At 38.7% G+C, this 26,170-nt stretch overlaps 1 protein-coding gene across 1 annotated transcript in view; it reads right to left on the bottom strand.

The window, feature by feature from the left end:
- RBFOX1 (RNA binding fox-1 homolog 1) overlaps positions 1-19,360 on the bottom strand; it is a 256,432-nt gene extending 237,072 nt beyond the window's left edge. The window contains exons 1-2 of the mRNA XM_042827855.1: positions 19,217-19,360; positions 18,395-18,457 (exon numbers count right to left, since the gene is read on the bottom strand). Of these exons, the coding sequence (XP_042683789.1) occupies positions 18,395-18,457; positions 19,217-19,360 (207 nt within the window). The remainder of the gene's footprint in view (positions 1-18,394; positions 18,458-19,216) is intronic.
- Positions 19,361-26,170: the final 6,810 nt, after the last annotated feature.

Genomic DNA, 26,170 nt, shown 5'->3' with positions numbered 1-26,170 from the left:
ACTTGTTCTGCAATAATTCTTGGAACGTATAAAATATCATTATAAGAAGCGCTGACAACACATGGAACAAGCCAGAAGAGAATTAAACATGCTAATAATTCTATCTTACTTTAGCATAACCTACAGCCAGATTAAGGCTAAGCATGAGCCTAAAAGTTTTTACTAGCAAAAAGTTAGAATGCTCAGCGCTGTGCACACCAATCGCTTATCTGAAGTCACTGATGGTGACAGCGGCTACATCAGTATTTTCACTGCCTGCAAAAATTGCAGATCACCTATCTTAAACAGCTCCACAGCTCTCACTTTCACACATTCTAGAAAATTATAACATTGCTAAAAAAAAGTACACGCTAAGCCATTTCCGTATGCTGAGGGCATGGTTCTATCAGCTGCTTCCAAACCCACAAGTGTTTTTCCATTAATATTTTTTACGGATTTTCTGATACTGAAAATTGAATAAATGAAAGACAAGAAAAAGGGAAAGAGAAAATAGATGAAAGCTACTTTTAAGCAGAATATGTAAACAGAAATAAAGTGGTGGTTTGTTTTTTTAACAACAGAATGTTACTAAAAGACAGGAGACAGATATTACACATGAAAATAAATCCTGAAGATTCTGAAGTGTACTGTATACTAAAAAACAATAGCAGCAATATAATTCTTTTATCATGCTAGCCTGAACAGTCCCAGCTTTCACCACCTGAGTAATAGCTAAGAAGCTCATAAAAATTCAGTTATTTAAAACTTTTTTTGCCACAATAACACAGTGTGCTATGTGAATTAATTAAACGACTTCAATTATTCTACAAATGGACCAAACAAAAATCAAACTTCCAAAATCTAACATAGTAATCCCATTGTGAACTTGCCTCCTAGAAAGAAACTGATCTGAATAGCTGAGCTGAAGAAGTCGAGAATGCTAAGGTAACAGTAGAAAGTCAGTTAATGCTACAGTGAGGAATAAAACAAAAAGGTGTTGTGCTTTAGACATCTTCCCTTCTCAGGTCTTTACATCTAATGCCCTAACATCTGTAGTTTTGCTCCTGAAGTGCAAAAGGGAATTTGGACACCACTCTCAGACATAGAGTTTGGGCAGTCCTAAGTGGAGCCAGGACTTGGATTCCATGATCGTTGTGAGTTCCTTGCAACTTGGGAGAATCCAGGATTCTATCGTGTGATCCCATGAAACCATGCTATTCCACCAAGGCAAAATTAGATGCTTATTCATGCTGTGGTTGGAAATAAAGAATAATTTAATAACTTTTTTGGAGCCACATTGCCTGGAAAAGGCAGATCCCCGCAATGCAGTAATCAGCCAATCGATGTGTGCTTTAATCTGATCCTGACAGAACTGATCTATTCAGACCACATTCCTGCCAAATAATTAATACTTCTTAATGCTTGTATCTAGCCACAAAGAAAGGTTCTTCCAAACACTGTACAATACCAACAAACGTCAAATAATTCCTACTCCCTTCCAACATTAGGCTAAATTTCCCATTTCACATATCATAAATAATTCAAGTTTCACTTTGGCATCCTCTTTATGGCTTATGCTATTTCATATTTGATACCTCTTAGTTCTTCTTTAAGCCTCCCTTTTTCTGGCCACCTTTCCTGTTCTCCATTTTCTCATCAAATTTTCTCATCAGTTTTCCAGTATAGGAAAATTCAGAATGAAGAAAAGAACATAGTTTCCAGGTCTCTTTGGGTAGTTTTCCAGCATCTGCAGCAACTTTAGAATACTGGCTCAAAAAAAGCATTGCCAGATTTGTTCCGACTCCCCTGCAATGAACAGGGACATCTATAGTTTTATCAGGTTGCCCACAGCCTAGTCCAGCCTGATCTTTAATGTCTCCAGGGACAAGGCATCCATCACATCTCTGGGCACCCTGTGCTTCCTTACCCTTATCATAAAAAAAACTTTTTCCTTTTCTCTAGTCAAAATCTCCCCTCTTTTAGTTAGAAACTATTTTCGTCTGTCCTATCACAACAGCCTTTGCTAAAGGGTCTGTTCCCGTCTTCCAAATAGCAACCCTTTGGATTCTGAAAGTCTGCTACCTGGTCTCCCCAAAACCTCATCTGGGCTGAACAGCCCTAAGTCTCTTGGTTTGCACTCACAGGGGAGGTGTTCCATCCCTTGAATCATTTCTTTTGCTTTCCACTAGACATGCCTCAATAACTCCACTTCTCTCCTGTCATGAAGACTCCACATCTGGATGCAGTACTTGAGGTAATGTCTCACCAGCACAGGGCAGAGGGGCAGGATCACCTCCCTCAACCTGTAGGCCATGCCTCTTTTGATGCAGCACAGGATACAGTTGGCTTTCTGGGCCTTGAGAGCATCCTGCTGGCTCATATCCACCTTGCTGTCCATTAGTAAACCCAAGTCCTTTTCGGCAGGACCGTGCTTATTCTACCAGCCCTCATTTGTATTGACAGTGAACACTGCCACAACCCCAGTGCAATTAGGCTTTGTTGAACCTCAAGAAGTTCTCCTTGGCCCACTGTTGGAGACTGTCTAGGCCTTGCTGGCTGGCATCCCACCCCTTGGGCATGTCAACTGCACCACACAGCTTGATGTCATCTGCAAACTTGCTGAGAGTGCACTCTTATTCCACTGTTGACATCAATGATGACAGCATCAAAAAAGGGTCCCAGTACTGACCTCTCAGGGACACCACTCATCACTTATTCACATCTAGACCACTATTTTGTGTACAATCTTGCAGCCATTTCCTCATCCGTTAAATATGCCCACTAATGCAATTACGCCACCACAGAAGGCCACTAGGTTAGTCAGGCTGTACTTCCCCTTAGTGAAGCTATGCTGGTTAGCTAATATTACCTCCTCCTCTTCCACATGCCTTAGCATAGTTTTCACGAGGACCTGCCCCATGATCTTCCCCAGAAGATCATCTCCATACACGCTGTGAAAGAGGTGAGCTGCCACTGACTACCAGTGATTACCACTGTTTGAGTTAATCAGATTCAGACATTAAATGAACAGGGCTGAAAGGAAAAAGTCCCGCATGTCTTTTTTTTTTTTTCTTTTCTTCTCCCTTTTATTCTCCTAAACCTTGACTGCTGCTTTTTTTCTTATAACAATACTTGTCTTCCAAAGGCTCTACTTCTACCTTTTGCTAAAACGCTATGAGACCAATGGCTCTCTGAGGGCATTTGATGCACTATCCAAACTTGACCCTTGTCATCAGCTGCTGCTGTTATTCTACTCTTCTGTGCAAAGTTCCAAGTACATTTACAAGCTGTTTACGCCAACTGCCAATTCCCCAGCCAATTCCTATTATACTTAACAGCAAAACCAAAACACAAGATGTGATATTTATACTTAGAAGTTGCTACAATATCCATTTGCTAATCAAAAAAATCTCTACTGTCCTTCAACTATCTGACACAAATATGGCTGAGACAATCAGTCTACCAAGTTAATGAGCATCCCCGTTTAGACTAGCGAGAGAAAGGACAAAGGAATTGTTCTACACTCTAAAAAAGGAAGATCTCTCTGTTCAAACATTTTATTTTCTTCCAAACTTTAAGTTTCTATTAGAAAAATCACATAAGCTCTTGGGAACAAATTAAAAACTATCTGCTGCTGAAAATGAACTTGATTCTACCAACCAGCAAGCCCACAGTTCTTCCGCTAAACTGAGGTTCAACTTATTTTTAAACATACAATCCAATGGCATACTTGGGAAAAGTATGTCATCTTCCAGTATCCACTGTTTTAATGGTGGCTAATGTAAAGATAACCAAGATAAATGATAATACTACAGCTGACTTTGTGCTTCCAGACAGAAGGACCTCAAGCAAAAACCTAGGAAGCATGTTAGGGAAACAGTTTGCATTTCTAGAAAAATCATGGCATTCAGACTGCAGAACAAGTAGTCAGAGATTATCTCCAATAAAATACAGCAAACATGGGCTGCTGAGCATGTGGTCAGCACTTACTCTTTGCTTTCACTGACTCCAAACTTTGCTTTTTGCCGTCAGAGCTGTGCATTGGTTCATCTGCTGCTTTAGTATTTCACTGACTAAAGAACACCACATTTACTTTGTGATCTATTTGGAATGCTCCCACAAAGATCACTTCTGCTTTCTTTTCCTGCACTGTCCCACAACATCCCTTTACTATCTCAGCAACCATAAGGTACTTGTCATCACTTTCAAGGGCTGACTTCAGCTGATTCCTACCCTGCCTACTACTGTGAACTACCAAGAGATCAGTTCCTTTTTCACATTACCCAGACTTATCTCCTCATCTCCTAACTGTACTGTAACTCAAAATGCCATTACTACTTTCTCCTATGATTTTCTGGTACCAGCTAAGAACTTCATGTAAATTTTTTTTTCAGTTCATAAAACCTCAACCTAGAACGCCACACAAAAACATTGGCATGTGACTGGTAGATGAACTGACTGCTGAAGTAGCACAATGACCAATATTGCTGTTTCTCTACAAGTCAGCTGTGTATTTATACCCATCTAATGTAGCTTATAATCACATATGATACAAGAAAATTATCATCATACACATAGCATTATTATTTTCAGGAATATGTGAAGGTAAGCATTTTTGCTGTAAACTCTTTGCTCTCTTCTTCATCCTTAATAAGCGTCAGTTCTGTCTTTGACTCAACTGCTGCTAGACATATTTGTCACCTGTTTAATAAAGAGTGATCTACCAATAAAGAGTGACCTACCATTCAGTGAGTCACAAAAACTCACTTCCATAGATGACACATATATGGTAGAAAGATGGAGGAAAGCAGGGAAAAACAAAGTTAAGGCTGAACTCTTTGGCCCTTGCACAAATCTAAGAAGCTGTCATCATCAATATATATAGTGGCACAGAGCACAAAAGTTCAACCAGAATCTCCCCTGGTACAACTTGAGGCCATTTCTTTTAATCCTATCACTAGTTACAGAGGAATTTCCACTGTTGGCTTCTTTGAGAATAATCATTCCCATGATCCGGCTACTTCAGATATCCTTCACTACTTGGCTTTTGGATTTCTCTATCATTTCTTAATAAGAATAGCATAGTCATTTGGAAGGCATCTTTAGAGATCACTTGGTCCAACTGCTTGACCATTTCAGGGCTAAAGAAAAACACACAACTAAGGACGTTATCCAAGCGTCATTTGAACGCTAACTTGCTTGGGATATCAACCACCTCTGGGAAGTCTATTCCAGTGTTCAATCACCTTCACAGTAAATATTTTTTTTCCTAATGTGAGGTTTGAACCTCCCCAGCTGCAGCTTTATGGTGCTCTCTTGAGTCCTATCATCCATTGCCAGGAAGTAGTGCCTGACTCCTCCTTCTCTCACTTTCCCTCCTCAGGAAGCTGCAGGGCAATGAGGTTGCCTCCGAGTTTTCTGGAAGGTGCGCGAGAGAAGTCTTATGTTTATACAAAGTTTATGAGATTGGGAAATTCTCTACGAAATATAATCATTTCCTTGGGGGTGCATTCATTTGCAAATATATACCAGCTACAACAAAAGATATTTTTCCTTGCAAATGAAGACCAGACTGACTTCTAATCAATATCCATTTTTAATGAATGCTACTGATATACTGAAGCAATGCCATGACAGATCATCATCCATTTCACATCAGATTTTTGCCAATACTTGGGATACAACCAGTATCTCTCAGCTTCAGTTCACAGCTGTCTTCTTATTGACATCAACAGGTACAAGACAGGATCTCAGAACTGTATTCTAGAACAGTGCAGATGAGCCACCTGCTTGTCACTGTCATCTATTAGGTTTGGGTTGTGTGGAGATGGCAGATAGCCATGTAATTTTACTGCCAAATTTGGTCAAATGAACTTCTCTTTTTTGCTGTAGTCAGGCCACTCTGACTACTCCACCAAAGGAAGCTATGACTTCTTCCTGACCCCAATTATCACATTCATTATTCATCAAAGTACACTTTTCATTTGCTTCCCTGGGGAACAGCAGAGTATCACTATAAGGATCTTTCAATACAACTTCACCCCCTTAACATACAGAAGGTTTGTCGACAAGTAACAGCTACTCATTCCCCTGAGTAAGGTTCACATTAATAGGACTGGATGGTGAATCATGAGATGGCATTAAATCATGTCTCTTGCCTTTATAAATACATCATTTACGCCCTAGCCTAATCCAACAGTTTTAGTGCAGAAACCAACACAGGATACAACTCCAAAGTGAGCCAAATATTTTGGAGAAATAACCTATTCAAATCCCAAAACAATAAAGACCCTACACATCTTTAAACGTATCAGAAGGAACTGCAGTTCAGAACTGGCAAGCTTCATATTGTCTGGAACTAAAATATCAAAATTTGAAGGCAGTAGATGTAATGCAAGCTATAATTCATTTCAATTCAAGACACCAACAAGAGGTTTTAAGCACTGAAGTTTAGCCAAGAAATACAATCTAGAAGCATTTGAAGCAAGCAGGATTTGGCTGAAAGAGTAAGGCAACACAATTGGTATGAAGTTTGCTTCCAAATCTAGATATCACAAAGTTAAAGCTTTTTCAGATTTATTGCTATTCTATGTCTGAAGACAATTCAGTCTTGGAGGTTCTAATGCAACTGTTGAAGGAGACGATCCCACGTTCAGCCACAGGATAGAATAAAAAGGAAAGGACAGAATACATGGAAAAAAGGATAGAATACATGGAAAACCATAACATTATTGCACCAGTGCCAAATGATAACAGGCCTCCATATCATCCGGTTTACAAGTTTTTTTGCTTTCTGGTTACGACTGTTTCATGTTAGAAAGGACTAAATAATTACAGTCTTTATAATACCACCTTCATTTAGGTTTTAATCAAACATCATGAGTGCCTTCAGAATGTACCAGCAAAGGACTGGTATAGTTTTGAGCTAAAAAGAAAGGCGAAAGAGGATTATTTCTTTTATTTTTTTTAGCTGATTGTAGCTTATATCAAGGCTATTCGCAGGATGCGGCTAAGATTTTACTGGTCCAAGAAAGACAATGAAAAGCAAGTGTTTAAGAACTGAGATTTGACCAATCCTCCTGCAGTACAATAAATGTGGATCAGACAAGAAAAAAATAATTCTCCTTCCAAAAACACTTCATGTAATCCAGTACTACTGCATACAGTGGAAGTTAATCATCTTTGCTATAGGCTATTGATCTATTTGGCTACAAGAAAAAGAACGTTCTCAGTTGTTATTCTCTTCAGTTCAGTTCTGATTAACTCTTTAAAATCATACAGACAGCTCTCCATGGGACTAATTCCTGGTGAAGCCATGCAAACAAGCCATGCCAGCAACTGCCACAGCTCAAATGCTACCTGCTGTAATCCATCTTCCCTAGTGAGACTGAGGGAACATCACTTTCCCCCGGAGTTTCCATCAAAGCCCATTTGCAACCGCAAACAGGCATAAATTATGTGTATGATTTTAGTGCAAATAAGTACTTAGAACAATTCACAAGCAAAATACACAGAAATATAAGAGAAAATGCACATAACTTGTACAATGCATTAATTTTACATCCAAGCTGAGGACCTCTTGTTTAGTGAAAGTCAACAGACTGTGCTGATCCACCCCAGCACAAGATCTGACCCTGTTTTTCCCTCCCATTAAAATTTATGTCAGCATTGCACATCGGAACAAAGCCCCTGAGCACTCAGCTGAAGACACCTGTGTGGCTTCTGTACTGTAGACAAACATATATGTTTATTTTAAAGAGAAGCTCCTTAGAGACATGCCCTACTGAACCATCCAGCAGTAAACACTATGCAGGGAAGAAGCAGAAAGTTTGTTTTTTTCCCCATACCTTCCCCTCAAGTTTCAGGAAAGTTAATTACAAGCAGTATGACCTCGGCATTTCTCTTTTTAAACAAATAAAAACAAAATGCTGGTTCCTTTTTAAGATTTCATTTGCCAAAGTTTATGGAATGAACAGGTCAAAATTGAAAAGAGTGAAATCCGTGACTGACATTTACACCTTTCACAACTGATACACATGAATAGCTAAAAGGGAGAAAGGGTCAGTCCAAGCCAAAAACATGAGATATTGTTGTTCCATGCTAAAAGCTAAAAACTACTTTGTGAAACATTTAAATAAGCAACTGGAACACCACTTCTGTAAATGATGCACACTTTTGAGGAACTATGTGCATTACGCTTTCTTTCCTTCAAATTCAGTCTTACATACAACAAAGAAACAGTTTAGTTAGTGTTAAAATGATACTTAACAACATTATTTCAGTGGGATACCTGTGTATTCTATCACCCACACTGCATTAGCAGTACTTCTAAGGACTCAGATGTCCATACAATAAGCAGCTGTGGATAGCTGCAGCTCTCTAACTGTACACATGGACAGCTGAATAGCTGTGAGAATACCACATCCTCATTCTGTTCCTTAAACATTTTTAACTTTCTTCAATAACAAAGGTTACCAAAGGCCATTTAGGATGTGTTCATCATTAGTGTCTGGAAATATTTTTTGGAGACAAAGCAAGGAGAGACTCTGTGAAAGTAAAAGCAGTTTGAGCCTTGCCCTCCCCAGCTGAGGCTTGGGGAATAATGTAATTTTTCACTTTTGTGTATAACTCAAGTCAATTCACACGTTACCTGTAATCAGTAAGAGTTCATCAGTAGCTGCTTCAGTAATAAAATCACATTTGATACACATTTCTGATTTTTATTTGACCATTCACAATTCAGTAGTGTTGCTTACATAAGAAATACTTAACTATAGAGCACATGGTGAAATCAGCCTAACGCATATATTATAAACTAGAAATTATTATTAAAAACTGCCTGAGATAATCAAGTATTATTAACGGAAGAGAATTTATTCAAACAAAATAAAGGATTATTGTGCAAATACTAGACAACTAATTACATAATGTACCTTTACAAAATTACATAATATGGGTGCAGCTCGTTTCTCTGTGTTCTGTTTGAAAAATAGATTGTTTAATAACCCGCCAAAGCTATCTGTAAACCAAGGAAACAATAGAGCAGATGTTGACTGTTGTCTTGTGCCTCACAGACATAATTAAACACAATGAAACACTCATGCACCCAAATAATAGAGGACAAACAAATCCAAAAATGGTACTCTATAAACATAAACCTGCTCTACTGGGCACCTGCCTTATATTAATCCATGACATTTAAACCAGTGATGAAAACAGAAAATACTTATCTCCCTTCAGACCACACCAACTACAAAGAATTCCCCTCTGTGGTAGCTCTAACTTCTCTAAGACTGATTCCCACATTGCTGACTTCGGAAAGCCAGGAGAGAAACACAAGAAAGACATCTTCTATTGTAGCAAAGCTAAGACAGGGCAGTCACATTTTCTTTAAGCAAACACTACATGAATCATCAACTCTGAATGATCTAAACAGACTGAAAACACTGTGCCGTGCCTGCTGTGTAACACAAGATCTCAAGATTCCCCTGGAAAGCTACTTTTCCCTTAACTGCAAAACACCATTCTTGTAATTTTTTTTTTTTTTTTTTTTACCCCCATGCTCATTGTGAAACAAAGATGGAAAGAGTACTTGGCATAAACATAAAAAGTGATTAATTTCTAGGATAGCATCCCCCATAACATTGCTTAACACCAACCCATGCCAGAATTTTGATGAGGAGTTGTTTGGATTTGTTTTTAAACATCTCCCTTAATCAACATATCTATCAACTCTAAGAGATTTCTTTTTTAGTAACATCGATACTGACCCACAATTTGAAAATAATGATTATGCGAGTAAATAAAAAACTAAGTACATATTTCTGCAGTTGCCACCAGGAAACAAAGTTTTGCAATAGAAGAACTTTAAAATTAATACTCATATTCATACCAAAATAACATGGAGGCATATATTTACTAATAAGAAAAATTATCGCAATTGTAAAATGAAACAAATGCTTTAGAGTTATTACATTTTTTTCTTTTAGATAACAGGGTCAAAATTGCTTAGTTTACTACAAATGCATATTTTGTCTTTACATTTTACTTAGTTGTGTCTACGAAAGAAGGCAATATAACGTGATCTGCATCTCTTTATGTTAATAAAACCATGCTAAACTCCACAGACAACACCATAAAGCATAAATACCAAATGGAAAACAAATGGAAGCATAATGCCACTCTGAAGCAAACCAATCAACCCTAAAACAGCTGAGATAGATCTCATCCAGTACTCATTCATTCATACTTTATAGAAAAGAAATGAAAATATTCCTGAGTGAATCAGATTAAACAAACAAACAAACAGACCCTCAGCAGCTCTGGAAGATTGTAAAGCTCTAAATTCTTTTGATTTATGAAGGCAGCATCTACTGCACTGAGCAAAACAACTCAGCATGCCGGGACCCTTTTCCCTGAAATTCCTTTATTAACACAACCTGGCTCTGCCAGTGAACAAAAGCAGTGCTGCGGTGTGTATAAATCATTAATACTATGCTGTGCAATGGCTGAATTTCCTGTGTGAGTTGGAAAGCCTTCCTGCACAACAGGGATTTGGGGCTTGGAATTGGCTGCTATGAAATGTACTTCATCATACTCCGTGTTTGACGCTTCCCTATAGCTTTCTACTTTTCCTTTCACTTTTCTCCCCCAAGCCCAGCAACTGCAATAGAAATTTATTGGATTTCATGTCTGCAAAGAAAGGAAGAGAAGAAAGAAAAAAAAAAAGAAAGAAGCAGGCCAGCCCATTTAAAATCAGGCTGTGTTCAAATAAAACCTACTCCTAATGGACAAAATCTGAATATTTTAAATATTTAATTTCCTGAAAAGGAAACAATTGAAAATGTCGTTAGTCTTTAAAAATAAAAGAAAAAAATAAAAACATCAACTAACACTGAAAAGGCAACAATAATTCCTTAAAGAAAGGTATTTTCCAGCAGAACACTGGAGCAGGCAGAAAGAAGGGCAATGTCTATGCACAGGGAACTCCTCTAGTTAACCACATCAGCTCTTTAACTTTGGGGGTACCAAAAACCTTTTCCAAAAAGCAACAGATAATTTCATGTGTGTGGGGAAAACCTGCCATTCTGAGTGGAGATGGAGGAGATGGCAGCAACAGGAGGGGAAAAACAAAACGCAAAAAACCCAACAACATCAAAACCCATCACCACTAAAAAGCAACCAACACTTGGAACTGTAATTCCTGTATTTTTGTAGACTCAGACAGAGTTTGGAGGGGGGAATCAAAACTACTCATCTAGCCTGCAAAGCACATGTGAGATGACAAAAGTTTAATGTTTTCTCTATATTTGATGGAAATGAAATAGGAAGTTGTCTGTACACAACACTCTGCACTAAAATATTCCCTGTAGGGTCACTTGTAGAAAAATCCAAGAGAAAAGCGACAAAAATCGCAAAGAGAGCAACGCTGAAAAAGCACTCTCACAGCACACGCTCCCCATCAGGAAGAAATGAGGCACATCATAAAGGTAACTGAGGCTACAATCAGTCCTCTGGCTAGGCCAGAGCACGATTCCCCATATATCAAGTATCAGCACCACAGAGAAACAAGTTTACTGCCATGTAAACGGTCAGTATTTAAGACACTTGGAATGCAGTTTTGCAAATCCAAATGTGCTAAAGTCAGAAAAGGGAAACGTTCCAGTGTGCCATTTTGCACTTCTGCTGCTATCCAGCAGACTGAAGATTACAAGAGTAAGCCTGCAATGCATGCAGAAGTCCCTCCGCATTACACAATAATGACATTCTGAACGGAAATAAATGAAGCCCCTGCAGTGCTATTCTGTCAGCTTTTGAAAGTAAATAACTTACGCTTCTGACAAGAGAGACATTTCTTTTCCTCCTACTGCCATAGAGCATTAATTGAGCTATGCAGCCACATAACATCTCAGAAAGGACAACTAATACATGACACAGAAAAAAGCTTAAGAAAGAATGGGACACCTATGGAATATATAGGCTGACTGACTACTTTTCACCCCCGTGTTTTCTCCTCAGCTTCTGCGTTAGCAAGATCAATCTCTGGTAAACTTTGAACAATTTGGTTATTGTCTCTTTCCCTTTAATTCTTACTGAAAGGCTTCAAATGAGTATTTTAAATTCACACTGCCTTACAAAAGACAGTGTCATTATGAAAATGAACATTTTATGACTTATTCCCACTCCCTGTTTTAAAGAGAAGAAACTTCCATGCCCATAGCCAATTCCTGTAACTACGTAATTTAAAGAACGCTTACTTGCTACTGTAGACAAAACTGAAAATGGCTATTAAAGAACAGGTGGTCAGAAGCAAAAACCAAAGCAGCAGTCTTCCAACCTACATAACAATAGTAATAAATATTCCTGTAAGTCAATAGCAGGTTGAGAAAAGGCATATTGTAACTATAAGCATACTCACACCTCATACAAACATATGAGACACTGTTAAATTCATGTAATCGTGAAACAAAGCATATTCAGGATGTTACAGATGGGAAGACCAACATTTCTTAGAATATTTAGATATAAAAGGTCAAAAGTTAAATTTAATAACGGCCTAAGATGGAAGCACCTGCATTCTTATTCTTGAGAAATAGTTATCACGTTCAGATGCTGTTGTGAAGTAGCACAGACTCTCCTTCCATATCGGGAGAAGAAGGCAGAGGGAGAATCAGTGAACAAAAAATAATTCACTGAACGCTTCAGTTCTTACTACAGTGTCTAATTTTGATTCTGCGTGTGTTCAACACAACGAGAAAGAGCAGGATCAAAACACAGCGAGATCTCTCCACAGCTGGAGCCTGCTATAGTGCAAAAGACCAAAGGCCCAGCTACAACTAGGCTGTGCACTATAGGCATTAGCTATGCTATTTTCTCTAATTAAATTCACTGCTGCAGCATTGACAGAGCAGGAAGGGAAGCAAAAAGTAACACGAGCCAATCGTGCTGCACCAGGCAACTCAGGGGGAAAAAGAGCAACGCCAGCAGAAGAATGACAGGAGTTCCTCTGGAGAGCCCTCGTACCACACATCACACTTTAGAAATGATGAATCAATTGCACTTACACCTTTACAAGACAGAAAAGCTTGAAGAATTCTTGGAGGGTGTTGACTTCTTTCCACTAACATTATTATAACCCTGTAAAGCAAGGCGATAAATTCCAGTGCCACCAGTTACCACTTCCTGTCATTCATAGCACCTACTACGGACATCAAAACTATTCTGAACAGAATGAATATTAACTTGATGGTAGCAGTCATGTACCAGATCCAGAAATTTAAACATTGGAAAAAAAAAACAAAAAAAACAAACCTTAATAGCATTGCATGGCTACTGGTCAAAAAGCAAACTGAATAAATCACCTACTAGTTGTTATGAGAAAAGCCCCTTTTTAGACAACCAATGCACGCTTCCCCTGATACGTAACATCACCGCACTTTTTTTTGCCTCCCCCCCAGAAAACAACCACCAGGCACACAGTGAGCTGATAGCAACAAAGATGACAACTTACGAGCAGCTGACAGCACACGCAGCCCAGTCACCGCTCCGCAGCCCGTTCCAAGAGCCCCGATACAAAGCAGGGATGGCAGGCAGAACTATTCACCTGCCTCTGCCACGTGGGAGCTCCTTCCCAACTGCTCTTGCAGTTGAATTCCAAAGCAGCAAGCAACCTCCTCAGCCGATATCTTTTGTCCTCTAGTTTTTAAAGAGATGGGTACTTAACTAAAGCACTTCCTCTGGCTGTAGTAAGGAGAGTGACCTTGTTTGACAATGCCCGAACTAGCTGTTGTTCAGAATGAGAACACAGCACTTGCTCTCAGCCACTTCTCATTAGCCTCTGGGAAGCAAGGGAATGGCTCTTGTGAGACTGAAGATATGAAAACATTGAGATCTCTTGAATCAGAGGAGCCTCCCCGCATGCATGCCAGCTTGGAATTAGTCGGTAAAATCCAAACGATCTTATTTGCTCTAATTAAGACAAACAGCACATCAAGACAATTTGACTCCTGCATAAACAGTGCTTTGAGATGCCACAGTTCCTCTCCCACCTTTTGAAGTCTGTTTCAAGCACTGACAGTCCCGAAGCATGCCACAGTGCCCCCTTAGGTGCAGATGCATCCACATGAGGTTGTTCCTAGCATGGTAATGCTTTTTGCTGTTGCTGTTTTAACAGGCTATCATTTATCTGACAAAGTACAGATTTTTACCCTACACGTATGAATAAACGAGCACGACGTTGGTCCTGGGGCAGCACACTGGTTAAATGAATCAGAAAGCCCTGAAAAAATTGCCTACCCCCAGCCCATCAGCTACTGGACAATTATTCAAGGCCCAGCTGTAACAAAAACAGATGGTGAGTGAGCATTAGTAATGTGGACATCTTTTCACTCACGCAGTCATAAGCAGAGGTTGTATGTTCTCACATGAAAATTGCCATGAAACAGCAGACTGAGAAAAAAGGTGCAAAGACTCCAATCTGCAAGCTAACAGATGCCTTAAATTTTCACAAACTTAAGACAGGTTAACAGAATTTACAAGAGAGAAGCAGTAAGCAAATAATATAAGCGGACTAGGTGAAGAAAAGCAGTATATGCACGATATGTTGGAACAGTGACATCAGAAACCATCAGTTGCTGCACGCAACTAAAGGAGCTGGTCCTTTAAAGGCTCACTAAAGTGAAGCATGCCAGAGATGCACGCAGAGCTACCACTGCGATGGTGGCATTCAGCAGCTGATGTGCCTGTCTCTGTAAAAATGGCAAACCGTATCCAGAGATCGTTCATCCATTTTAATTCTTGATGCAATTTTAGCACAAAGATTATCTGTTCTAATCCTTTTTCCATTATTGACACTATTGACTACATCAATTGAAAATGCTATCAAATAAATCAACGTTGAATTAAGCCATGAAGAAAGAATGTGATAAGAAGTCCTTCAGATTCCTATAAATCATCAGATCCAGAAGCATGACATGAGTAACCGAGTGGGGAATTCAGCTTTTCTCTGTAGTCGTAATGCTTAAGGCCCAAATAAAATTACACTAATTTACCATGTAAGCGCTAATAGAATAACTGGAGTAGAGATGGAGACTTTGTTGAGTTTCATTTTGTTTTCATGGTGGATTTTTTTTTTTTTTTTTATATCATTGATATAAGAGCTGTACCGTGAACCACTTTCTTGTTAAAGACAGAAAAGGTTGATATTGAAGTTTCAGTTCAATTGTTTTCGATCTATGAACGTCCACTATGAGCAATTGCTCCATTTAAAAGGAATTACCCTTTGTACAAACCGCTTCACTATTTAAAATAAACCACATGTATCATCATTATAAAGAAAAAACTACCATTTTTAAAATAACGACAGCCACACTGTACACTGATATGGAATATTGTGTGATGTTTCAAAAAAACATAGGTTGTTGTCACTTTATCCAGAAAATGCCAAATAAATAACCGTATTTCCTGGTAAACGTATGTCACAGGGAAATGTAAGCTAACACAACTACACCTCCATTAACATACACTAAATCTCAATTTACAGACAAAGTTTTGCTGCAAAAATTCGTTTGCACTAACATTTAATATAAGCTTGAGATCAGTGAAAGAATTCCTTTCACTGGTGTTTAATTAAGGAGAAGATAAGAAAAAAGATCAATTTAGCAGGTGCTAACACTGTACAGTATTATAAAATTATGGGGTACCCCACTAATCTGAGCTCCTTTTCTCTGCGCCTTTAAATACTGGCACTGGGTAAAATACTAAGCCAAATGTATCTATACTTTTCCATTTGTCCCTGCCTTTAAAATGACAAGAATAATAACTAAATTTTATTCTCCTCCTGTTCATTGCTGCCATGGACACAGTCATTTGGGTTTTAATGTGGTTGATAACTCTTAAGGTTTCTGAAGTTGGACTTTAAGATGCTTCTAGGTTATTTCAGACAATTTTAAGTAGCTTAACTAAGTCAGAAACATCCTTCAGGTTTTATTGGCTTTTTCAAATGAATATTTTATTGGCAGTTAACTCAGAATGTGAACTAGGCCTCGATACTTCATTTATTTTCAACTTCATTATCAACAGTTAAGCTTTGAATGTCTTGAGTGAACTGCACAAACTGCTCTTAAAAAAAAATCAGCTCAGACATCTCTTAAAACATTATGCAGATGTGTAATCTGGAAGGTATCAGGGCAAACAGTTTTTCACACTGGACAAAGTAATAAAGCATTTCTGTGGGTCCAGCTTGGAGAAAGAGTTTATTCATTTATATTAAATAGACTGCCACAGTGGTGTTAGTTCTGCAAATAAATAATGGCCAATGTTAAACAACTACCAACACATTTGCTATTTTCCCCTCTCAGATAATTAATGCATGCTCCCAGAACACAGCCATCCTCGTGGCAACAGACGTGCACTGCGAGAAGGACTGGTGTGCCCATCTTGATATAGGAATGTAACGCCTCAGTCTTGCACAAAAGATGCATCTCCAATTATACAACTTCAGTAGAGCAGAACACTAACAAATTTTGCAGATCCACTTGAGAAGAGGATCTATGAGAAATCGTGTTTAATAAATACACACTAGAGTTTAACAACAGAGAGCCCTTTTGAAATAAAGATGCCTGACTTCATTTTAACTGAGGTGCAAGCGAGCAGATGTATCTGAAGTGTAATTTGGGAAGAAAAAAAATATTTGACTGAACAGGTTTCACAGAAGGTCTGTATAGTTGCTGCTGATGGGGTCCACAGGTGGAGGGGAATCACTGATCACAAAGTTGCCAGACAAACCTTTCAGGTTACCAGTAGTTAAGATCAATAGATAACTTCATAGCAGTGAGAAAATTCACTCTCACTGAAATAGTTTTATGTTCACTATACATACAAAAAATATAGTGATATTTTTGTGTTTGCTAGAAAATGAGCAGGAGAGAGGAAAAAATAGATTGTCATGGTAAAAGTTTATTAATGTTTTTCCAAAAATACGAAGCACTTTTTACCCTTAACTCTTTCAAACCAGAACGAATATGTTATGTTTAGGTTAAGTAACCTATAGTTCTGATGAAATACTTCAACAAATACATAAAATAACTATGAAATACATGAAATAATAAATCACAGATGAGTTAAGACAATAATTATGTGACTTTCTAGGAACCCAGGAGAAGTGAAAGCCATCAGCAATCAAAAGGAGCAACAAGCACAGCATTTTGATCCAGGCACAATTATCAGCAGGAATTCAGGTGAATTTCTAACATGTCTAATTGTGATTACTCCAGGCTGAATGTTTCTGAACTGACAATGGGATTAAGCAGAGCAGAAAGCCAGCACTTCAATAAAAAAATTACTTTCAGTGTAGCAGTTAATCCACTTAAAGAGTTAAAAATTATCGTGTAGATATAGCACTTTGTAAAAGTGCATTAGCAATCACTTCTCATCTTTCTCTCAAATGGAATGGATGGAGTTGAATTCACTATTTTAGAGGAATCATTATGGTTGCACAGTTTCTTAAACCTTAAAGCAGTACCACACCAGAGATGTGTTTGCATAATGATACGGCAATAGCTTACACAGGAAGATTATTACAGCACCCAACCTCATCGTTGGGTTATCTTGTATCAGCTCCTTGTGTGGCCATGTTGACCTCTCACCTTCATTCACGTTTTTCCTTTCAAAAGCCGCATCAAACATTCCAACAGCGTTCACGTTGCTGTTTGGCAAACTCAGAGCAACAATCCCAGCAAAATACAGGGGGACATTCTGTATGCAACCAGTAAGCACAAGTCCCGCTGCACCATTAAAGCTGATCTATGTCGTTTCCAAAATGTATCCAGAACACAGAATATACATTTTAGTTATGTTTAAAAAAAAAAAAAAAATCAAAATTCAATACATTATATTTATCTTCCATGAATTTTAATTGCAGACATACCCCTCCTGCATATATGGATATATGCAATAACCTTTTTATTATACACTCCAAGGAGCAAGTCAGAAATGGTTTTATACTGCACTACTGAATAAAAAAAAGCTACAAAAGGGTTTACACTCCCAAATACTTGAGTTCTATTCTTTCAGCAGTATCAAAAAGCACAGATGGCGGAAAAACAAAAGCTTCTCGTCTATTTCATTTAATCTTTAGGAAAAGACATACTGTAAAGAAATAATGTAAAAAAAAAAAATCTTCCAGGCATTTGTAAATACAGAAATAAAGTTAGAGACTGCCTCACAGAAGTCAACATGCATATAAACTATTGTAATGGAAGTTGGAAGGGCTCACAGGCATTTCTTACAGTGAGAAAAAAAATATTTCCCTGAAGTTTCAACAGAAAGTAACAGGAAAAAAAAAAAAAAAAACCCACAACCACAGGATTCATCATTTTTGCTTCAAAACATATCTGTGCTGACTCTCCACACCTACCAGATGACTCCCTTTAACCGAGACTGCCGTGGAGAAGCAGCATACAATGAGGATCCCAAACTCCTAGTTTAAATAATAATGTGGTATTATGACATCAAATAAATAGCAGGATAACAGAGAGCTGTTAACAACTGGTAAGCAATTGGGGGAGGGGGAGGGGTGGGAATACTTAAAAAAAAAAATAAAAAAAAACAATCAAAACAGAAGAAATATGACAGCAAATGAATTTTTTAAAAAAATCTCTTAATAATCTTTTAGAAATTGGTATCATTTTGCTGATTTCAAAACATCTTTCTAAACCCATTCCAGTATACTTGGTGACAGGAGTATTTTAATTCTGCATAGACACAGCTTTCTATATTTTTTAATGACTAAAAATCAGCTTGATTTCAATCAGCAGCATGTTTCAACGCAGACTTAAAATTTCTGGCTTCAAAGAAGGCTTAAACAAAATTGCCATCGGGCACATTTACATTAGAAGTATAATTTATGCCTGCAAGTGAAAAAAAGAGCAGTCCTTCATGGCTGAAACTCTGCTACAGTATCCACGAGAAATGCAGTCAGAGTACCGTGTTAAATGCCTACGAACAGCATCAATAAAGACACTGTAAAAAAATATTAAAGATATGCAGAGGCTTGAGTCTCTATTAAAACATTTTCTGCTCCCTCTCCCCATTCCTAAGAGCAAGCACGATATTCACTCCACACAGTGGGAGACATTTATACAGTCGATCCACACAAAAAATAGCTTCACGATTACAAATCCCCCGAACAATGCTGACAAAGCAGGCACTATAGGAAAAGAAAGTTGAGCAAACTTACCTGCTGTAAGTACATAAAAGTCAAGGCACAGGAGAGCTGGGGACACATGCCCACATTCGGCAGTGCCACGCAGGTTGCACCCGTAAGGGGATGCTGCATGGTGTTGCTCTGAAGTCTACGTAGAATAAGTGAGGGGGCTTGCATGCAAGCACGTTTGCCCTATCTTGTCACTACAGTTTTTTTCCTTCTGATTATTTAAGTAAGGAAACAGTCTTTCTTCACTGCCTTCCTCTCCCCCAGCGCTAGATCCCTACATTCATTTGTCAGCTAAGGCAACTTGGTAGATTTAAACTACGGATTTTTAACAGGGAGGAAAAAAAAGAAGACACAGCCTGCAGCCTATTGATGAGCAAATGGAACTTCCTCAATGACAGAGAGCTGAAGCTTGTCTCACAACAGTAGCTGCTGACTAGTCGAGAGCGAGATTGACTCGGGGAGGCTCGGTCGGCTGGTGCTGATGCTGCACAGCTTCTCATTTGTCAAATGGGTCCTAGGGCAGGGTCTTTACCACTCACCAAAATTCAAATACTGCATTTTAAAAATCCCTGGAGAGGATAGGGAAGGAGAGAAAGTGAACACGCTGCATCGCAGGCAGCCATGAGATCTGGGCAATTAATGTCACTGCCCAGCTGGGACCGGGCGCCTGTTAGGATTCCACACGCACGCAAACACACTCGCACACGTTTTCTCTCCCAGGACCCACACCTGACATGAAAAGGGCTTTCCCGTTCCAAGAACAGGAGTGAGAGGCAAAAAACAGGAAAGGGAGAGAACCTTGGCTAGTCGAGAGGATTCCAGCAAATATACAGTACAATCAGTAAATGAGCTCTCTTTTAATTACACGTTAATTTTATGTCTACTTGTCATTTACCACCCAGTTTCCTAGAGAAACCTATGAAAGCATTACAGAGAAAGTGAAATAGCGGTGTAACCACTGCAGCAGAATCACTGGGAATGAACAAAATGCTGTGGCACGCTGTCTCCCACCGAGGGGGAGGGGAGGGCAGCAGGCGTGGATAAAGACTATCTTAAAATTGGTCTAAACCCCATCTCATCTACAATTACAAATGTAATTGACAGCCAGTCAATCTATTACAAAGAACTGCCCTATTGGGTTACATGAAAAAATTACATTTGCAACTTTCAGAATTTAATGTTTACTTTTTACTTTGAGAGCGATACCTCAAATTAGTATTCTGCTCTCACAGGTTTCAGCCCCCCTGCCTTTATTTTATAGAGTAATAATTATTCATTAGTAGATCTAGTTAGTCTTTATGTAATAAAGTAGGATGTGACCTGCAAATCAAATAATTTATGTTACAACTTGTCCTTGAAGTCCCATATTACAAGTCTTTTCTTCTCTCCTAGATACAAGTCAAGTAAAACAGAAAATACAACTATATTTAATTAGAATGTAACAAATGAATGAAATATCAATTCTGCATGAAAAAAGGTCAAACCTCAAAGCAAAAATCTGAAGTTTTGAAGGAGTTCCTTTTAAAAAGACTCTGCAGAAGCTTTTAAAATTACCTGTTACAGGAGATCTAACTCCCACAAAGCACATCTTACACCAACACTTTCAAATTAATAGCATCCAATAAATAACCCACATAACATCGCAGCCATTCTCAAACACAGTGCGGCTGGCTCAGATTTGAAAACGACCCATAGAAACAAGTGAAAGCCCCCGTTTAACTGGAAACAGACACAAAACATTGCACTGCAACTCAGGCTCTGTATAAAGAAAATAGATTTGTTCATTTTACATGAGCACACACATACCTGCACCCACACAAGCTTCAGAGACTGATTTAGATCCACTCAGCCTTCTTCATGCAAAACCAAAGCTTTTCCAGCAGAATTAGGTATTCTCTTTTTCTTTCTCAAAAGCAGCCAGTGCAACAAAAATAATATATTTCAGACTCAGCAATTAATACTGAGACAACAAATGCCCTAACTTAAAACACAAGCACTGTTTTAGCATAAGAAACATCCATACTTGGCAGTTTATCACAGACTGATCTACCAGAGCAGCCCAGATACAGAACAGCACAAATTACTTTATCACAAAAAAAAAAAAAAAAAGAAAAAAAGAAAAGCGCACCACAGAGAGCAAGACAAAGCAAGAAGGAGAAATGAACTCTCTCTATGCCCTTTCTCCTTTTTTCATTCTTACTCTCTGCCTTAAGCACTCTCCTGTTCTGACAGGAGTATGTCATGCTTTTCTTCATTCTTTTTTTTTTTTTTTTTTTCCTCCAAGCACAGAAAGCCTGTTATTCTGCAAATGCCCTTAGCTGATGGAGTTTTCCCTTCAGCTCATTTTCATATGAAACACCATAAATAATACATGGTACTTTAATAAGACCATATCAGAATGTTTAATGAAAAACAAATACGTTATGTAAGGAGGCAGATAACCAACTCATTCTATATTATGTCAGAATCAAAGGAAACATGCTTTCCAGCCAGTTTGGAACCACATAAATCTATCCAATTTCCCAAAGTGAACTTCTGGAACAGCGTGATGGTGGAGCAACATTTTTTCTGTCTACTGCACTCTTCTACAGTTAAGAGGACATACATAAAACAGATGAAACTCTTAAAAGCAGTGCATTGAACACTTATTTCAAGGCAATCTAGTACTGTAAATGTAGCTAACATTAATTTTAAAATCAAGGTTTTCTTTGATCTTTTATCCTTAATTTTCAAATATTTTGAAGTAAGGGAAAAAAAGCCACAGAATTCCCTAGCCTGGTACGATACACTACTGCAACTGATGTGGAGAAACATCCTTACCACCTTCCATCCCTTCCTTGGATAACTCACCATTTTGTCCACAAGGAAAAAGATATATTTATATGTTTTAAAAAGAAGCACTTGATTTTTATAAAAAATTAAAAAATAAAGCAAATGTCACTTCTCTAAGTTTCTCTGTACATGCTCCTCTACCAAATCCAACGTGGATCAGAACTACATTTGAAGTTACAGCCACATATACACTAAGTACCACCACATTTGCCAAAGGAACATGACTGACCATACACCACCTGCATTTTTAGCCTCATGCCCAGTGACAGGATCACTATCACCACTCTATAACTTTACAGAACAGCACAAGTACCATCAGTATCTCATCTGTACATTATCCACACTTCTTTTTTGCCTTATTCAAAGGGCTGCTAAATCTCCCCCACCCTATACAACATCTCCCAGTTGCTTTGATGGTATTCTGTTGCAATCACACTAAATTCTGTATCTGATTTTGTATTTTAGCCCTCACTGGTAGGTGAAGTACTAATAAACAACAACCACAAACCTTTTTGACGAGCAAAAGGAGGCTACCAATTGACACAACCCAAATCAGCCTGCTAGCATCATCAGAACCCAGCGCACACAGCAAAGGTCACAGGTACGTTCCTACTGCCTGCATCCAGTTGATGCTCAAAAGCTAACGATGCTGTTGGTCAAGCCTGAAAACACAAACATTATATCAAAGCACTTCTGAAGCAAAGCAAAAAGGAGCAACAGCATTTCTCACACACCTAAGTACAAATGCATACTCATTGTTTATTAACAAATGCACTGAAAAAGTGCTCCGTTCACATTCACCAACTCCATTTGTTCTTAGTGTAGCCAACCTCCATTTCTCCAAAATTCCACTACAAAAATTTAACCTCAAGTTTAACTGTTACAGTAATCAGAGCAGACTGCCTCATCAGCCAAACCTTCACTATCAATAGAGAGATCTGAAGGAGGTCACCTGTGAGACCACACATCATTTGCACTTCAGTCTGGTCTCAGCAGTAGCTTATACTAACCAGTGTATGCATACAGGAATGGATACAGGATTATAAGGAGCATACGCCTCCAGACTTCAAGCATTTTAAAAAAAGAAATATTTCAGCAGCACAGTGCATTATCCACGTGATGAATATCTTTTTATTCTCTCGTTTATAAAATGGCTGATGTGGTATAAAAGTGATTCTGGCAAGTAGTTCAGAAGCTAAGAATAGTGCAGTCCTTTCTCTAAACACTCCTTTCCTAACACCCCGTGAAAAATGGTCCCCATGACTTGAGAGCAGGAAAGGAAACACATAGGCTTAGAAATAAAATGCTTCATTAATATATTTTGACAAATTATTAACAACCATCAATAGCTTTGTCTTCCTTTTTCCACGCACTACTCTGCCTCCTTATGTGGTTTTCTTCTAACAAACTATCGGGAAATATCATTGACATTACAATTATTTTTATTTTTCAAAAAGACTAAATCAAAGATTCCCATCTCTTCTTTTCAATTAATGGCTGACAGCTCATACTTCCAGCGATATTATCTTGTCACAAAAAGCTCCAGTTCTATTTTAAGGTTTTGTTCACATTACTCTTAACCAGGTCTGCACAAAGATCAAGACATTGCAGCGGCTCTCATTTACCTCAGGCAAATAAGAACCACTAATTTTCTGTTTCTGTTAAGCACTGTGTTACATCCACTGACTTTGCCAGTATTTCATACTCCATACCTACAAAGGCTATCGCACAGTTAACCTTTTCAGCACCACCTGATATGCATCTTTTTGGCATGCGGTGAGATCTGCATGGATTTTTCACAGCCTAAGGTCAAGAACCATTAGCAATGCCAACGCCTTCACATACAAAAGGAAAAGAAAGGAAGTAACAAAATAAATAAAAGGCACTCATGTGTCGCCTTTTATTTATTAACTTAAAGAGTTAGAGACGGTTCCAAACAGGAGATGCACGTTCTTCCTCTCTGCTCCTGGCCGACGGCTGTTCTCCAGACACCAGGGCAAAGAGGCGGACAGGAGAACAGATGGAGAGGAGACAGCTCTAATACCTGAGCCTGACTTCATTTCGTGCGAGTTTACACTAGCGCAGCGCTCGCAGGTCCCGCGGATTTAGCCGGGTATGGCAGCACACTTGCAGGTCAGCAGCGCAGCCCCGCTCCGCTATACCAGCACCTCCACCTAGCGGGGATGCCGCTCATACCAGCCTGCCCGGCCGGCTGCTCGCACAAAGGCAGCTCTGCTCTCCTTCTCGTGCTGCAACCGAACAAGCCGCGAGGCTCGCATAGTAATTAACTATTTTCCTCCTTTATACGTCATCAGGAGGCTCTTGTCTCAAAAACAGATGCCGCTGCCTAGCCACAACTGGGCGCTGAAGGGACAAGGTGAGGCTCTGAAGGACCGCACCTTACTTCGGGATCGCTGGTGCCCTGCTACCTCCCCTCTGCATGTTCACAGGCACTTTTTGGGCTAGAGTTGGCATAAGCACTCCATTGCCAGACAATCTGACAGTCTGTAAGGCCGAACACTGCAGAGGCAGAAGCTTTTGGGAAGCACTTCACACCCAAAGCATCAGCAGTGCCAGCACAGAGGGACTGTCTGAGCAGAGCAAGGATCATAGCAGTTCTGGCCTAGGAAATCTTCAGGTGACATGCTATTACAGTGTCAAGGGAGAAAAAAAGCTTTATCTAAACTTTCTCCACAGCACAGACTCCAAAAGCAGGGAAAGACAACGGGATCAAGAAGGTGAAGAGAAATCAGGGCAGCAAAATATTTTCACAGTCCCCTTCACCCAGCATAAAGGTAGCTGGAACACACCACGGTTCTGCTTTCAGAAGCACGAGCTGCTCTCACTCACCATATGCTCCAGTCACAAAAGGAAATACACTCCTCCAAACAGACACATAACGAAGTTCTTTAAAAGACAGTAACACAACACATCCACTTTGGTCAGTGTGTCCAACTAGAATAACTGTAATTATTATTTTAAATATCTAAATGTTAGCAAGGAGGCATCAGCATCACATGTAGCATTGCCACGTAATACTCTTCTCAAAATTCCAGACAAAAATAATAACGGTGTAACCTTTATTAATAAAGCAATTTTCTACAGTCAGATTAAATGTAATATACCAAATTAAGTAGTATTAATTATAGAAAGTGTAGCAGAACTTAAGTAGCTTAAGCCCTAAGGATATGGGATGGGAAACCTATAAACCACTCAAAGAAAAAACAAGTCTACACGTTGATCTGGAGTTTTGAAGTCTACTTGTGCCTGCTGACACTGCAGACTTAGTTAAAGATTACACAGGAGAGGGAAAGTGAACAGTAGAGACATACTGTATTCCACTCAAATTTGTTTCTTTAAAAAAAAATTATGTTTCTTTTGTTTTATGTTGACATATATACATACCATGATTTCCATTTTGTTCACAATGAGTACGCTTACATCGAGCTAAAATCTTCATAGATTCCTTAATAAATACCGCTTAATGGATTTGTGTATATATTTATATATTTACATATATACATACACAAATTCACTAGTATTTATACACACATAATTGCACTGCTATATAATTTTAGTCCTTCTTTTGCACCATCACATCTTAAACTGCTGCTTTCGTACATCAGAAAAAAGATTAACATGGAGTGAGGAATAAGTGGCAGGAATCTGTTAATCGTTCGTTTTCTTACTGTAGTAATGAAAAGAGGAAAAAATATCAAACGTGACTGTAAGTATACATAGCAGGGTAGCCATAAGCACATCTTGTTTAAGTTTAGTTCTTCATGAGATTATTAGTCTCTTAAAAGCAGTAGCAGAAAGTTGTATCTCAGAGTGAGAATAAATAATGGATTAATTATGCTATTTTAAAGGTTGTATCATTTCTTGCTAGGAGCTAAATTAACTGGACATCAGCGCAGTTTCCTTCTACAATGAAATCATTTCTTTTTACTATTCTGTCTACAACTGGGTCTCTCTCACACATTCTGCCTGAATCTAAATCCGCCAGACTTAGTCCACAATTCAGGAGCTCATTTTCATGTACAACAGCTAAATATTAACACGCTCATGTATCAAACCAACAAATCCTCCATTAACTACAGCTGACTCTTTAAGTCTTTATTTTCACATGCTACCACTAACAGCCTA

Source organism: Centrocercus urophasianus, unplaced genomic scaffold (genome assembly GCF_019232065.1).
Source record: "Centrocercus urophasianus isolate 14NV4802_14NV808 unplaced genomic scaffold, USGS_Curo_1.0 seq_29, whole genome shotgun sequence".
Classification (NCBI taxonomy): domain Eukaryota; kingdom Metazoa; phylum Chordata; class Aves; order Galliformes; family Phasianidae; genus Centrocercus; species Centrocercus urophasianus.
Note: the sequence above shows the minus strand (reverse complement) of the source record. Positions and strands in the feature narration are given on the sequence as shown.